At 38.5% G+C, this 14,631-nt stretch overlaps 1 protein-coding gene across 1 annotated transcript; it reads right to left on the reverse strand.

Moving 5' to 3' along the window:
- Positions 1-8,695: 8,695 nt before the first annotated feature.
- Positions 8,696-9,613, reverse strand: LOC101640561 (olfactory receptor 12D2-like). Its single transcript, XM_004717300.1, has one exon. The coding sequence runs from the start codon at positions 9,611-9,613 to the stop codon at positions 8,696-8,698; it is 918 nt and encodes a 305-aa protein (XP_004717357.1).
- Between the last annotated feature and the right edge of the window lie 5,018 nt (positions 9,614-14,631).

Here is a 14,631-nt window from a genome sequence, read left to right on the forward strand (position 1 = left end):
GCCACAGCTGTCAAAACACTCTAGTACTAGTATAGTGATAGATACAATGGAACAGGAAAGAAAGCCCAGAAATAAAGATATCCACCTACAGACAACTGATGTTCAACAAAGGTCTGATAAATATTAAATGGGAAGGGTATTCCCTCTGCAATAAATGGTACTGGGAAAACTGGATATCCATCTGCAGAAGAATAAAACAAGAGCCATAGCTTAGCCCATGCACAAAAACAAACTTAAGGTGGATCAAAGACCCAAATTAGGTAAAACCCATAGCTATCAGGATCATCAATGAGAAAACTGGGACAAATCATGGTGCTACTGCAGGGTGTACATGGCAATAAGATATAACTAAGGGAACAAACACAGTGGGAGACAAAATAGGTGAATAGGACCTATTAGAAACAAAATACATCAAAATGAAAAAGAGTAAAAGGAAAGCCCACAAATTTGGAAAATATATTTAAAAATGACATAGTAGAAAAAGGACTAATTGCTGAAATCTACAGAATACTTCAAGCTGACAACAAGAATAAACAAATAACACTCTTAAAAGTTGGAAAAAGGACTCGAATAGACAGACAATTTATAAAGGAGAGCGCAGATGCCTAACAAAAACATATCTCTTGTTCACTAGCCATCCAGGAAATGCACGTCAAAACAACCATGAGGTACCATTTAACATCCACAACTGTGGCTCAATTGGAAAAAACAAAACAAAACAAAACAAAAAAACAGAGAACAGCAAATGGTGGAGAGGCTTTGGAGAGGTTGGAACTCATACATTGCTACTGGGGTTGTAAATAGTACAGCCACCGTGGAAAGCAATATGACTTTCCTAAAACAGATGGCAATAGAAATAACATATGGGCCTGCAATACCATTACTGCGCATTTACCCCAAAGAAGTAAGAGAGATGTTTTCCAGGTTACATGTTATGAATTGTTTCAAAGATCAACCATTACTCTTTAATTTGTGCAGTATTCCATTGTGTGTATATATCAAAGTTAGTTTTTCTATTCTTCGATTGATAGGCATTTAGGTTGTTTCCAATTTTTGTTATCATGAATAGTATTGTGATGCACAGGGGTTCGCATGTATCATTTGTGTCCCAGATCTTAAATCTCAAATGCCAGGTAGAGGGATTGCTGGGTCATATGATATGCCTATGTACAATTTTTGGAGAAAATCCCACACTACTTTCCACAGCGGTGATACTATTTTATAGTTCCACCAACTGTATGATGGTTCCAATCTCTGTATCTTGGTCAGAATTTTCTGTTTTTGGGGATTTTTATTATTAGTGTTGGGTAAGATGATATTTCATTGATATTTTGATTTTCAAGTCTAGTGATAGGGAGAATTTCTTCATGTTTCTTGGCTGTTTGAATGCTTCCTTGGAGCAGTGTCTGCTCATTTTCCAAGCTCATTTAAAAAATTAGGTTATTTTATTTCTTGTTGAGATATTAAAACTTATTGTAAATTATAAAGATCACATCTTTGTTTCACTATGTCATGGTATCAGGTATACAAATATGACCATTTTACCCATACATGGAGCAAATAGATGATGTTTAGGTTTCTTTATATGTGTAATATAAATTTTAATGTCAACAGTGGAATTGTTCTTTTGGATTTGAAGTTATTGTTCCCTTTAAGGCCATGGTTACTAATTTGCTAAGTAACTAAGGAGAATTTTTAAGAGGCATATCATGATTGCTGCTTCGCCAAGCAAGGAAGCTAGTTAGCATGGAAGCAAGTTAATACAAATGAATTGCAACTAGGAGTTGATAGAAATAAAATAGCCAGAGGTTCATCTAAAAAGGTCTGGCACGTCTTTCATCCAAGATCTTTTAAAAGTGAAGAGATTTAAAGGCAGTTTTGACTATGAGTGAGTTGTGTACAACCTGATCACATCAATGATGACACTAAAAAAGAACTTCCCACTCGGTTGGGTCTCACTTTATTCTTGGTGAAATCTTTTGATGCATACCAAGTGTATAATTTACACGAGATCCCACTTGTAAATTTTGTCTTCTGCTGATAGTTGTTTTCAGTTATGCTTGATAGTGTATTTATGACGTGTATTAGGGACCCTAAGTTAGTCTCTACTTATTCATGAGTGATTTTTATAGCCCTGCACTTCACATTTAGGTCTCTGGTTCATCTTGAGTCTGTTTTCTGAGATAGGGTAAGATAAGGGTTCTGTTTCATTCTTCTGCAAATACATATCCAGTTTGCCAGTACTGTTGCTTAAACAGACTATTTCTTACTCATTTAATGTGTCTCGGCCCTTTGTAAAAGATAAGCTGTGCCATACATGGATGGATTTACTCTGGGCTCTCAATTCCTTTTCTTCTCTGAATGTTTCTGTGCTTGTATCTGTACAATACTGTTTTAAATATGGTATCTGTGAACTAGGATTTCAGGTTAGGAAGTGAGAGGCCTCCTACTTTGTTCTTCTTCTTTGGTAGTGTTTTGCTTATTAGAGCTCTTTTTGCTTTCCATATAAAGTAGATTCTTCATTTTCCTATCTCATTAAAGAATGACATTAGGAATGTGGATCAGGAGCACATTTTACATGTAAATTGTTTTGTCATCTTATTCATAAGCATAGTATAGTAGTTCATTATGTAAATCTCCTTTGGTTTCTTGAAGTTGTGCTTTTCAGTTTTGTTTGCATAAGTCTGTTGTTTCTCTGGTTATATTTATTCTGAAATATTTAATCTTGTGGGTATGTATTGCAAATGTCATTGTTTTCCTGTATTGCCTTTCAGTAGTTTCTCTGTTAGTGTAAAAGCATCTGACTAATTTTTTTTTTTTGTCGATCTTGTACCCTGCCAATTTGCTGAATCTTTTGATTGGTTTCAATAATTTTCTTTCCTATCATATTTATAGTCATCCGGTGACTAATGGATCCAATGAGGAGAGAACCTCTCTTATCATGAATGATAGTTTATGGACGCCTTAATCAGCTTCTACTGAGTGAAAATTTCCAATAACATTTCTCTAGATCCTATAATGGAGTATGAAAAGTTGATGTACTCAAATTGTTTACTACTGAAGAGGTCATAAAATGTAAGTGAAATGCTTCATATAGATAATTTATTCAATCTCTTACTAATTTTAATTTTTCTTTGATTCTTAAACTTAGGGATATTGGTCAGCAGTTTTCAATTCTTGTGGGATCAGTGCCCGGTTTCAGTATCAGAGTTATACTAGCTTCAGAGGAAGAGTTCAAGTGTTTGCTGTCTTTTTCTATGTTCTGGAAGAGTTTGTGTTGGATTGGTGTCAGTTCTTCCCAGTGTGCTTGGTAGAATTCTCCTGTGAAGTCATCTGGTCCCGGGGATTTTTTTGGTGGCAAGCCCTTGATAACCTAGTTTATTTCTTCTGTTGCTATGAGTCTTTGAGATTCTTGATGTCCATTGGTGATAGTCTAGGGATGGATTGTTTTTACAAGAATGTGTCCATGTCTTCCAAGTTGTTGAATTACTGGAGGACAGTCCTCATAGTACTGTGTAACTATCCTTCTGACTTCATTATGGTCTGTTGCAATGTCTCCTCTGTCATCACTCATCCTTGCTATTGAGATTTGTTCCTTCGTCTCTTTGGTTAAGTTTGCCAGTGGTGTGTCAATTCTGTTTATCCTTTCAAAGAACCAACTTTTAGCAGCATTATTTTTTCACAGTAGTCTTATTTTCCCTCTCCTGAATCTCAGCCTTGATTTTTGTTATTTATTTTCTTTTGCTATTAGTTGGATTGTCCTGTTGGTTCTGCTCTAGTTGCTGTAAATCTTGTGCCAGCATACCATTCATATCTCTTCCTTTTTCATGTGTGCATGCACTGCTATGAAACTTCCTCTGATAACTGCCATTGCTGTGTCACATAAGTTTGGTAGGTTGTGTTCCCATTCTTGTTGGTTTCTAGAAATTTCCTAATTTCCTCTCTTATCTGGGCCAGTATACACTCCTTTTGCAATAAAGAGTTAATCATCCTCCAACTATTTGCTCTTGGTTTCCTCATCTTTCTTTTGTTGATTTCCAGCCTTATGGCACAGTGGTTAGAGAGATAGTTCTGTATGAAATGAATGTGTTTACATTTATGAAGAGTCTGCTTATGCCTCAGCATGTGGTCTATCATCTATGTGCCATATGGGCTTGTAAAGATATGATTTTTTTGGTCTTTGGATGAATAGCTCTGTAAGTATCTATCAGGCCAAATTGTCTAATTGTAGTGTTGAGATCTCTAGCCTCCTTGTTGAGTTTCTGTCCTTGTGATCTGTCTTTCTCAGAGAGTGGTGTATTGAAGTCACCAACTATAATTGTTGAGCCTGTGATTTCTTTTTTAATCTTTTGGAGCATTTGGTTGACATATTCAGCGGGTCTCTCATTTGGGGATCATATGTTTAAAATGTTTATTGATTCTTTGTCTACTGTTCCCTTGAGAATTATATGGTCCCTCCTTATCGCTTTTTATGGTTTGCACTTTGAGGTCAATAATATCTGGGATTAGGATTGCAACCCTTGCTTTTTTTTTTTTTGATTGCTGTTTACTTGGTGTTTTTCTCCAACCTTTGTTTCTCAGCCTATTACTCTCTATAGTCTTGAATTGTGTCTCCTATAGGCAGCAGCTTGTTGGGTTGTTTTCTAAGCCAGTCTGATAGCCTCAATCTTTTAATGCCTGAGTTCAATCTATTGATATTCAGGGCTATTGCATCCATCTCTGGTCTCTGTGATGTCATTTTATACCATTTGTGTTGGGTGTTTTTCTGCCTCCCTTTCTTAAAAGTGTTTTGTGTTTTTGTGTGTCTTTCATTCTTGACTTCTTTCCCTACTTAAGCCAATGCTATCTTGGGGTCTGTTTTTCCTTTGTTTCCCTCGAGGTAAGGCTATTCTATGTGGTGGTCTCTTATTTGCGCTTGGTGTGTGCAGTATTTCTGCTCATACTGGGTCAGCAAGGATCTTTCGTAGGGCTGGGTTTCTTTTAACATAGTCTTTGAGTTTTTCCTTGTCTGGGGAGACTCTAAGTTCTCCGTCTCTCTTGATCGATAATTTGGCTGGATAGAGTATTCTTGGGTTTGTGTAATTTTCTTTCAAATTTTGGAATATGTCACTGTACTCTCTCCTCTTCACAGTGTCTGCTCATAGGTCTGAGCATATTCTTATATGGGAACCTTTATGTGATGGCTTGTTTTCCCTTAGCTGATCTCATGATTTTCTCCTTTTCCCCAAAGTTGGACAGTTTAGCTTTTATGTGCCTTGGTGACTTCTTTTTGGGATTTTGTATAACTAGTGTTCTTTGAGTCTCCTGAATGGTTGCCTGGTTTTCATTCATTTCCTCCAAGAATTCTCTAAATATTGTTGCAGGCGATTTCTTTGTTGTGTCTTACTCCAGTAATCCAATTACTCTGATGTAGTTCCTCTTCATAGCATCAGTTGTAACTCTTCGGTTTCTTCAGCTTCTCTTATGGTCCTATTAGACTTTTCCCCCCACTTTGTTAAAGTCTGTTTGTTTGTCCTGTAGGTCACTGGTGTGGTTCTCTGCTTCCTCCAGTCGATTCTCAAGGTCTATGAGTTTGTTACTGATTTTTGTTTTCATGTCCCTAATCTCTTGTATTTCCTTTTGGTATATAGTCTTTATCTTCTCTATCATTTCATCCTTAATCTGTATTGTTTCCCTCATGTTCTGTATGACTATAAGCAGCATTCTGAAAATTTCTCTCTGTAGCAGATCAATGTCTGCTTCTTCTTGCATGTCATTAAGTTCAGGACATTTTCTGACATTGCCTTTTTCCCCTCCTGTTTTATGGTTGAGGTCATTGGGACTGGTTGCTGTTTGCATTGTGTTGTTTTAAAGGATCCAGGTGCCATTTCGCAGGGAGTCGAAGAGCATAAGAATGCTTCTTTAAACTGCCTGCAGCACTATGGCATTTGTCTACTGCTTTATCCTCCTGGGGCTTCACTCTTTCCTTACTCAACCAGTATTCTGTCATTTGGAGGGAAAGTTGGATGGTTCTCTCTGGGGATGCTTGATGGGTGGTTTGGGCCTGTGCGAATGGTGCTGCAGTGGGTGTTCTCACAAGAACGCTGGTGGTGTGGTACCCAGCAGCTTGGAATCCTATAGAGGGTGTGCGGGGGTGTCTGCTGTAACGGGAGTTCCACAGATGGCTGGTGGCTGTGCTTGCTTTGGTTCAGAGCACCAAGAATGGTGGGTGGAATTACCCTGGTCAGATGGATTGCTGCCGAGGTTGGGAAGAGGTTCCTGCATCAATGTGGGGCATTGTGGAGTGTTGGTTGAGCCACGTTAGGCCGTGTGAGGCACTACAGCAGGTTGGAGGAAGTTCCCTCTGTCCTGTGTCACCACATAGGACGGATAAGAGCTCCCCAGTCACAGAGGCAGAATTTACCCTGGAAGAAGGTGGACAGGATTTCCACAGCCAGAAGTTAAGTGCGTAGAGGATAGGTAGGAGGAATTTACCCTGGCGGAAGGTGGCTTGGATTTCCCCTGCCTCACGTTATGCTGCAGAGAGTGGGAGCTCTCCCATCCTGGTGGAGGGCAGGGGTAATGCCCTATGCTAAGGGGAGTGGCCTAGAGGTCAGCAGTGATATGTGAGAGAAAAGGGCAGAAGAAAAAAAGAACCCAAAAGTGAGAGTACTGAGACTATAGGGGGCCAGAGAGAAGAGAGGAAACAAAAGTAACAATATAGCTGGGCCCTGATCCCTGACCCTGGGGCTATAGGGGGTTAAACCATGCCCTGAGGTGATGGCAAACTGTGGCTGTGTTGAGATAAAGCAGGAGTGCTGGTTCCAAATGATGTGGGCTTTAGCCAAGACAGTGGCGGGCCTAAGGTAAAACCATAGCCAGCCTCCTCTGTAGTAAACCAAAAGCCTCCAGCTCCTCAAATCCTAGTGGATCTGTGCCCACTTATCTTTGTGATGCTCCTCCTGCATCCCAGCAGTGTGGAATTTCCCTCTTAGTACCTTTGCTGCGCTGATTTCTGTGGAGTCCCTCTGGTAGGTTTTATTCAGCTGCCATCTTGCTGGAAGTCTCGTATAAAGAATATTTGTACATATGTTGCCATTATTATTTTCTAGGAATTTACTTTTTATTGAGCTTGTCTTTTTTTTCTTCCCCCCCAACCGCACCCTAGGGACCCTTCGAAAAATTATATATTATTATTTTTCTACCTTACACTGACCAATGTCTCCCTTCCCTTGCAGTTTCGGTTTTTTGTCGCCCTGGGGATGAAGATGTGTGTGATTATGTATCAATCATCACAATAGGTCCTCCTTCCTCCCTTCATCTTCCCACCTTTCCCCTACCCTCCTGGTATCGCTACTCCCATTCCGTTTTTGGATTTTTTGTGTCATACTGAGATCATGATAGTAGAGGCTAAGGAAGCCTCATAGAATCAGAGGAGTGTTGTGTGTTCCATTGGTGCTTCACTGCACCCTGATTGACTCATCCCTTTGCCTTTACCCCTCTGTGAAGATATGTCTCATTGTTGACGGATATAATTTGGGTCTCTGTCCCAGATTATGTTCAATCACTTTTCCATTCCCTACCTTCTCACTTCTTTATCCTCACATGCAAAATTGAATATAGATTTTGAGTAGTATATACATCCACTAATATAAAATCTTTCCCCATAATTTTCTCTGCCTCTCTCCAAAGTTATGCATGCTGTTACTTCATGTCCCTTTAGGAAAAGCAGATATTTCTAGGAACTTTGGGAGTGTACTGGTCTTTTCATTCAAGAAACACCCTAGGAACTAGGACTTCATTGCTTTCACTTTGTATGACTTTTGTGACAAGAAAAGTCAGAAACGAACAAAATTTGGATGAATTATTTTTATTTTACCTGTCTTGAATCATATTATAATCTGTTATGAAGAGGCATATAAACAGAAAAAACAAAAGAAAAGTATAGAAAGTTTTGAAAGTCACAGTGATTAAATGATGGAAAAACAACACATTTATGGAATAGAGGCGTTGTTGGGGGTTTTCTCACCGTTTGCTTCCACTTTTAAGGACATTTCACAGATATCATCCTTGACAGTTTGTACAGTTGAGGATGAAAAAAATTTTTGTGAAGATTGATAGGCAGAACTCTTTAGATCAATTCTTGGTTTTTTATTTCTGTTAATCAGTGGCTGTAATTCATTTGTTTTAATTTTTGTCTCATTACTTGGTGATCATGGAATCATGACATATCTCTCTAGAATTCAGTCTAAATTATATGAGTTAACATTTAATTTTACAATTAAGTAGCCATATCCCTAATTGAAAATCTCCAAAATATGAAAAGGGAATAATTTTATTGTTCTCATTAAATGTGTTAAAGGTAACACAAAAGCAAACAGGTCTAAATCTTATCCATGTGTGCTTTACATGAGTTATATAGGCATATACTTTCTAGAGGATTTTGGACATAAATAAAGTAGAATTTATGACAAATCAGTTATATCAGCTGCTACCTTAAATACCTATCCGCATGAGGATTCTACAGTTAATGTCCAATTTGTTTATGTTTCCTTTACCTACTGGGTTGGATTTTCCTATTCATTTGTTTATTTCAATATCTATTTTACATACATCCTAAACGATTTGAGAAGCAGTATAAATTCCAAATTCAATTTTCTCATTGGCTACTATATATGCCTAAGAAGAATTTTCTCCATTCTTTCGGTAATTGTTGCTATCTGACTGCCCTGATCAAGGCCCTCTTTACATCCTTGTTCCTCAAAGTATAGATCAGTGGGTTTAGCACAGGGGTGACCACAGTGTACATGATGGCAATGACCCGTTCCTGGTCCATGGAGGTGCCTGAGGAAGGCCGAGCATACGTAAGTAGAACAGGAACATAGAAAAGGGTAACTACCATGAAGTGGGAAGCACATGTGGACAATGATTTGTGAAGCATGCTGCAAGAACAGGTCTTGAAGAAGAGGTGCAGGATAATATATAAATAGGAGAGAAGTGTGAGGAAAAAGCAGCCCATGCCAATGGTCCCTGTAACAGTGTTGAGTAGCCATTCATTGAGCTCAGTGTTCCCACAGGCCAACTCTAACAATGGCTTAATATCACAGAAGAAGTGATGGATGTGGTTAGAACCACAGAAGTTCAAGTTAGAGGTCATTATGGAGTGTAGCAGGGCATGGAAAAATCCAATGACCCATACAGTGCCAGCCATCCGGGCACAGCACTGATGATTCATGATGACAGTGTAACGAAGTGGCTTGCAGATGGCCACAAAACGGTCAAAGGCCATCACAGCCAACAGCATGGCCTCTGTGCTGCCCAGGAAATGAAAGAAATGAAGCTGGCTGATGCATCCCACAAAGGAGATTGCTTTGTTTGGAGCGAGCAGATTCTCCAGCATGTTCGGCAGTGTCACGGTGGAGTAGCAGATATCTAGACACGATAGGTTTCCCAGGAAGAAATACATAGGCGAATGGAGTTTGGGATCACAGATGACAATCATCAGGATAGCTCCATTCCCAGCCACAATGACAAAGTAGCTGGCGAGGAAAACCACGAAGAGAAGAGGCCACAGTTCTTGGATATCTGTCATTCCCAGAAGGAGAAATTCAGTGACGGAGGAATGGTTTAGCATCTCTGAAAAGGAAAGATAAGATAATGCATGGAATCCTGTCTGTAACAAGAAGCAGAATCTCTAGCAGCCCAGGATTTCCTCAAACAGAAATAAAATATTTTGAGGAAAAATGCAACTGCTTTTCCAACCCAAGTCTTGTCTGTTTGTTGGACTTTGGTGGGTTTTGTGTTGCTGTGATGTTGGAAGCCATGTCATTGGTATTTGCAATATTAGCGGGGTCACCCATGGTGAACACGTTTCAGCTGAGCTTTCAGGATAAGATAACATAATGAAGGAGGACAAAGTTCTCTACTCTTGGAGGATGAATGGATTGAAAACCTTTTTAATAGCTGCAGACCATTGTTGGATATCATTCAGAAGATCAACCCCTCCACAATGGGTTCAATTTTAACAAGTGTGAGTACGGCACAGTCCCGGCAGTGTTTGTTCTGTTGTACACCCACCAGGTTTTTACGTTTCCTAACTGACTTGACTGCTGCCAGCAACGTCAACACAATTGTTTGAGGGTTTCTAAGTTGGGCATTGGTTTGTTCCCCACGAATCACAGAGAGATAGGTTGTTGGAAGCGGCTCAGTGGCTCTGTACAAGAAATGTCTGTGACCTGCTTCTGTAAAGATAAAATAATAATAATGAAAATAATAAACCCCACATAAATGAAATCCACTCTCATGAATCAATTTTGACTTATAATGACCCTGTGGGAATAGGGTGGATATACTCTTTAAGGTACTGAGTTTCCAATATTGGAAATCGTTAAGTAATCAAACAGCCTCATGTTTCTCCTGCTAAATGGCTTGTGGGTTTGAATCACCAGCCTTGTGGTTAGCAGTTGAGTTATAATCAATTAATATGGCCCTACTAACCATAGTTCCTAATGTGATATCACAGTGCAAGTTCAAGCAATCACATACATTTCAAATATATATCAAATAATAGTCAATATATAAACCTGAACACCCACAACCAAGAAATAATAAAGCTTACTAGCAGCAAGTAGGTGCTGTCTCATACATAAACTCTAATCATAGTGGAGCACTGAGTTGTAATGCTGTGGCTTTTTATATGCTTTTAGTGTAAATCTATATCTTAATTACTAGGTCGGCCATCTGTCTTGGGTGTACTTGGTAACAGTCTGTCTTCAGTGCAGTCTTCTTTATTGTGTTGGCCTGGATCAGCCATCGGTCCTTGAGTGTAGATGATTTTTACACTTACCCTTACATTTCAACCTTAGTTTTATATTTATCGAATTTCTATATTCTTATGCTCTATACATAGTCTCAATTTCTTATCTGATATATAATAATTCTGGACTTCATATGCTGTGGCTATCATTCCATTTGGAGGATATTCTTTCCTTAGGAGCAGGAATGGGATGGGATTAAGACCTGACCTTAGCAGAGGGTTTGAATTGGACTGGACTCTTTGTTCCCTTGGTGCCATCTTTAAGATCTCCCCTTACAACAGGGTGGGAACCAGGACACAATGTTTGTGTTCCTTGGTTATACAATGGTGTTGTCATACCATTCCATATGATCATCACCTCACTTGAAAACCAGTCCTCCATTCCTGACGGAGCTTTGTTGGAAGGGTAAGGTCATGCTGTGACATTTGGACATCCTTGATTTCTGGCTTTGGACCCTGTATCTGGCTCACCCTGGCCTAACGTTCAGCACAGGCTCTGTGCTGCCCAGATTTTGCACAGAACAGTACCGGCCACCGTGTGAGACATTTCCTCACACTTTTTTTGTTTTTCTGTGGGATGGTGCATTAATTTGAAAAACCCAGTGACATAAGGGAATATAGGTAAGGGAGAAGTGGAGGCAAAATGAAGCAGAATTGTGTCTTGAGAGGGTTGGACATTTGGGACATCATTAATCTCCATTTCCTTGGGACTAGTCATGCATTAATTCTTCTAAAAGAAATGATTACCACACCAGGCTAGTGTTTAACCCTCTATGTCAGAAGGGAAAATACATCCTACAGATCCCCATTCTACTCTCTAACACTGGGAGGCACCATCAGTTGAAATCGACTTGATCACAACTGGTTTTGCTCTATAGTTGATTTATAGGATCCCAGCTCTGGGTGCTTTATTGAATGTGGATTATAAAGCTGTAAGATATTAAGGGTACATGTTTGTTACTTGTCTCACTCAATTCCTTTTTTCTTCTTTGCTTTATCATTAGTGTTTGGTTTTTCTTTGATTTATCATTAGTAGTTTACATTCTGTGATCTACTGCATATTGCCAGCTCCCCAATTGCTCTGAGAGTGATCCACTACCTTGTGATAACAACTTTCTTTTCATCATTCTGAATCAGCTCAATGAGTTCCTTCACCAGAATGCTACCTTTTGCCTTCTTATGATGCCACCTGGCAGATTTTTACCTTAAGGAAAATAAACCAGAAAGAATTCAATAAGCTCTTTATAGACCACTAATCTTTTTTGATACACAAAAGCCCATTAAAGTAAAAGCAGTAGCTTTCCATTCATTAAGAATATAAATTGGATTAGTGAGGCCTTCTTCCTGATCCCTCTGAATACATATCTATGAGACCATGAAGAAACTTTAATGAGAGAGGCCACCCCATTCAAATAGTATCAGTCTGAGTTTTATTTGCAAATTTACATTAATACATCTGCTGTTAAGCTTAGGTGATTCTTATGAGCCTTAGTTTTACTTAACGTAGAATTCTCAGATCACGGCTCTGATGAATGCTTGGGTCAGTAAGCTCTTCCTCTGGTGGACTCACCCCAACAGTTCCTCCCTAGGTTCACCCAATGCTTACCTCTCCTCAAAATATTTTTTGGTTCCCTTTCAAATTCTTTATTTGTGTGATCTGTTATCTTAAGTTCTAATTTTATTTTGCCTCAAAAATATCACTGTTCAGATTTTTTAATTATGCTCTTTCAGTGGAAATCCCCATGTACACCTCCGGTTCCATTAATTTTACACCAACAGTAAAGAGTTGGGTTACTAACCTGAATGTCAGCGGTTCACCAACACCAGCAAATCCGAGGGAAGATGATGACGCTTTCTACTCCCTTAAAGATTTAGAGTTTCAAAAATTCCTAGGCATAGTGCTACTCTCTCCTATTGGGTTGCCATGTGTCAGAATCGACTAAATTGCAGGGAGTTTTGTTTTGTTTTTTCTATCTTGTTTCTTTTATTTCCATAGTAGCAGATGTTTATTGGGAGAGATGAAGCAAACATATCAGGATAATTTGTAGAGAAAAGGAACACGGAGAGACGTGTAAGAAGTATAACAGAAATGTGGATTGGGGCATATGTATAAATGAGCTTGACATTATGGATGTTTGTATGGACTGTGATAAGATTTGTAAGAGACCCAATAAAATGATTTTAAGAAGAAAGAAAAATAAATGTAGATTGGGTAGCTTTCTATGAAAGAGAAATCTTTTAAAGTTTGAGAAACCATCGAACCAAGTATGGGGTGAATAAGAGTTTAAACAAAAAGCATTAGGGGGCATCTCTTAGAAGCCTGCGAGTTTGAGTTTTCTAATATCTGGAAATGATTTAATTTTCACAATGTTTTTATGAAGCATTCAATTGAGCTTTTTTTTAAACAACCCGTGTACTTTATAGATTTTTAAAGAATGATTTAAAAAAAAAGATCTTTAAAAAATTACAGATGACATGTAAATGGATTCATGTCTGACATCTGCCCTGTGGCAATGTGCCTTGCATAGATAAGGAGATGGAATCGCTTCCTGAGTAGCCATAGGAGGTCAGCTGTTGGCTGACAGTGATATGCTCAGCGAAAGATTTGTTACATATGCAACAATAGTGTATGAAATTATTTGTTGAAGTATGCCTATACTACTCAAGTAATACATGCATGAATAATCTATTTATTCTTGAGCCTCTAGCCCATAAAAGCAGTGCTGCATTAAAAAGTACTGAAAACAAACAAACAAAATGCTCTTCCTGTCATTAATAAGATAATTTGGAAATCAGGCCCATGTGTTGTAAACTATGTGCTTTGCTGCAATTGTATCTTTAGAGATTATGGACTTAGTTTGGAGGATGTCTAGCCAGACACGTTGCAGTGAAAGTGCGAATGAAAGCAAAAATGTGAGAAAGAAAGTGTCTTACAACCTCCATACATTTCATGAAATAGGACATGATTTAAGTCCTGCTTATTTAGTTTTAATTCTAGAAATGACAGAACACTCACTAACAGAAAAGTTGAACCACTTTACAGCCTGATTTTACTCCCTTACCTGATAACAGTTTTCTGATTTGTAAGTAAGAAAACTTCTCACTTTTCAGGTGTAGTTTCAAGGGATTAGAAAGAGAAACATATTTGAAGTGATAATTCATGTTAAGAGTGCAGCATCCACTCTGTTTTCTAAATCTAGTTTCTCCTTCTTTGAAATTCTGCCTGCCTTCTTTTTTTTTCTTTCTGCCTGCCTTCTTATGAGATCTCTAGACATGAAAGTCCTCAGAGAGAGTGTCCCCTCGGTATTGAGAATTATTATAAGCATAATCAGAATGCATTTCCACCTGTGCAATTGAAGGAGTGGCCTTGGAGAATTTCTATCTTGAATTTCATCCTGAAAAAAAAAAGAAATAAATATATACATAGTTAGTTGGTTGATTGCTTATTCTATTAGTTAGAAGTGTATTGCATTAGTTCAGAATCATGGACAACAACACAAATCTCGATTGCCTACTATGTGTCATTAGTCAAATTTACATCTATTTCCTGTCACAGAGCTCTGGATTCACTTCCTCATCCTGGGAACTCCCTCGGAAGGTACTCACATGTATAAGATGGAGAGAAAAATCAACCCTGATAGGTAATGTCCCATCCCATTGACTAGGAAAGAAAGACATGCATCTTCACGTTCTATTCACGTTACTCTGGCTTTATGGAAATCAAAGAAAATAATTGAGAGAAATAGTCTTGCTTGTCATTTCCCCTAAATCCTACTTCTTTTTAAACAGCTTTATTGAATATAATTCACAAGTCATAACAATTCAATAGTTCAATC

Source organism: Echinops telfairi, unplaced genomic scaffold, assembly GCF_000313985.2.
Source record: "Echinops telfairi isolate 266 unplaced genomic scaffold, ASM31398v2 ScPeMD7_7453;HRSCAF=8491, whole genome shotgun sequence".
Classification (NCBI taxonomy): Eukaryota; Metazoa; Chordata; class Mammalia; order Afrosoricida; family Tenrecidae; genus Echinops; species Echinops telfairi.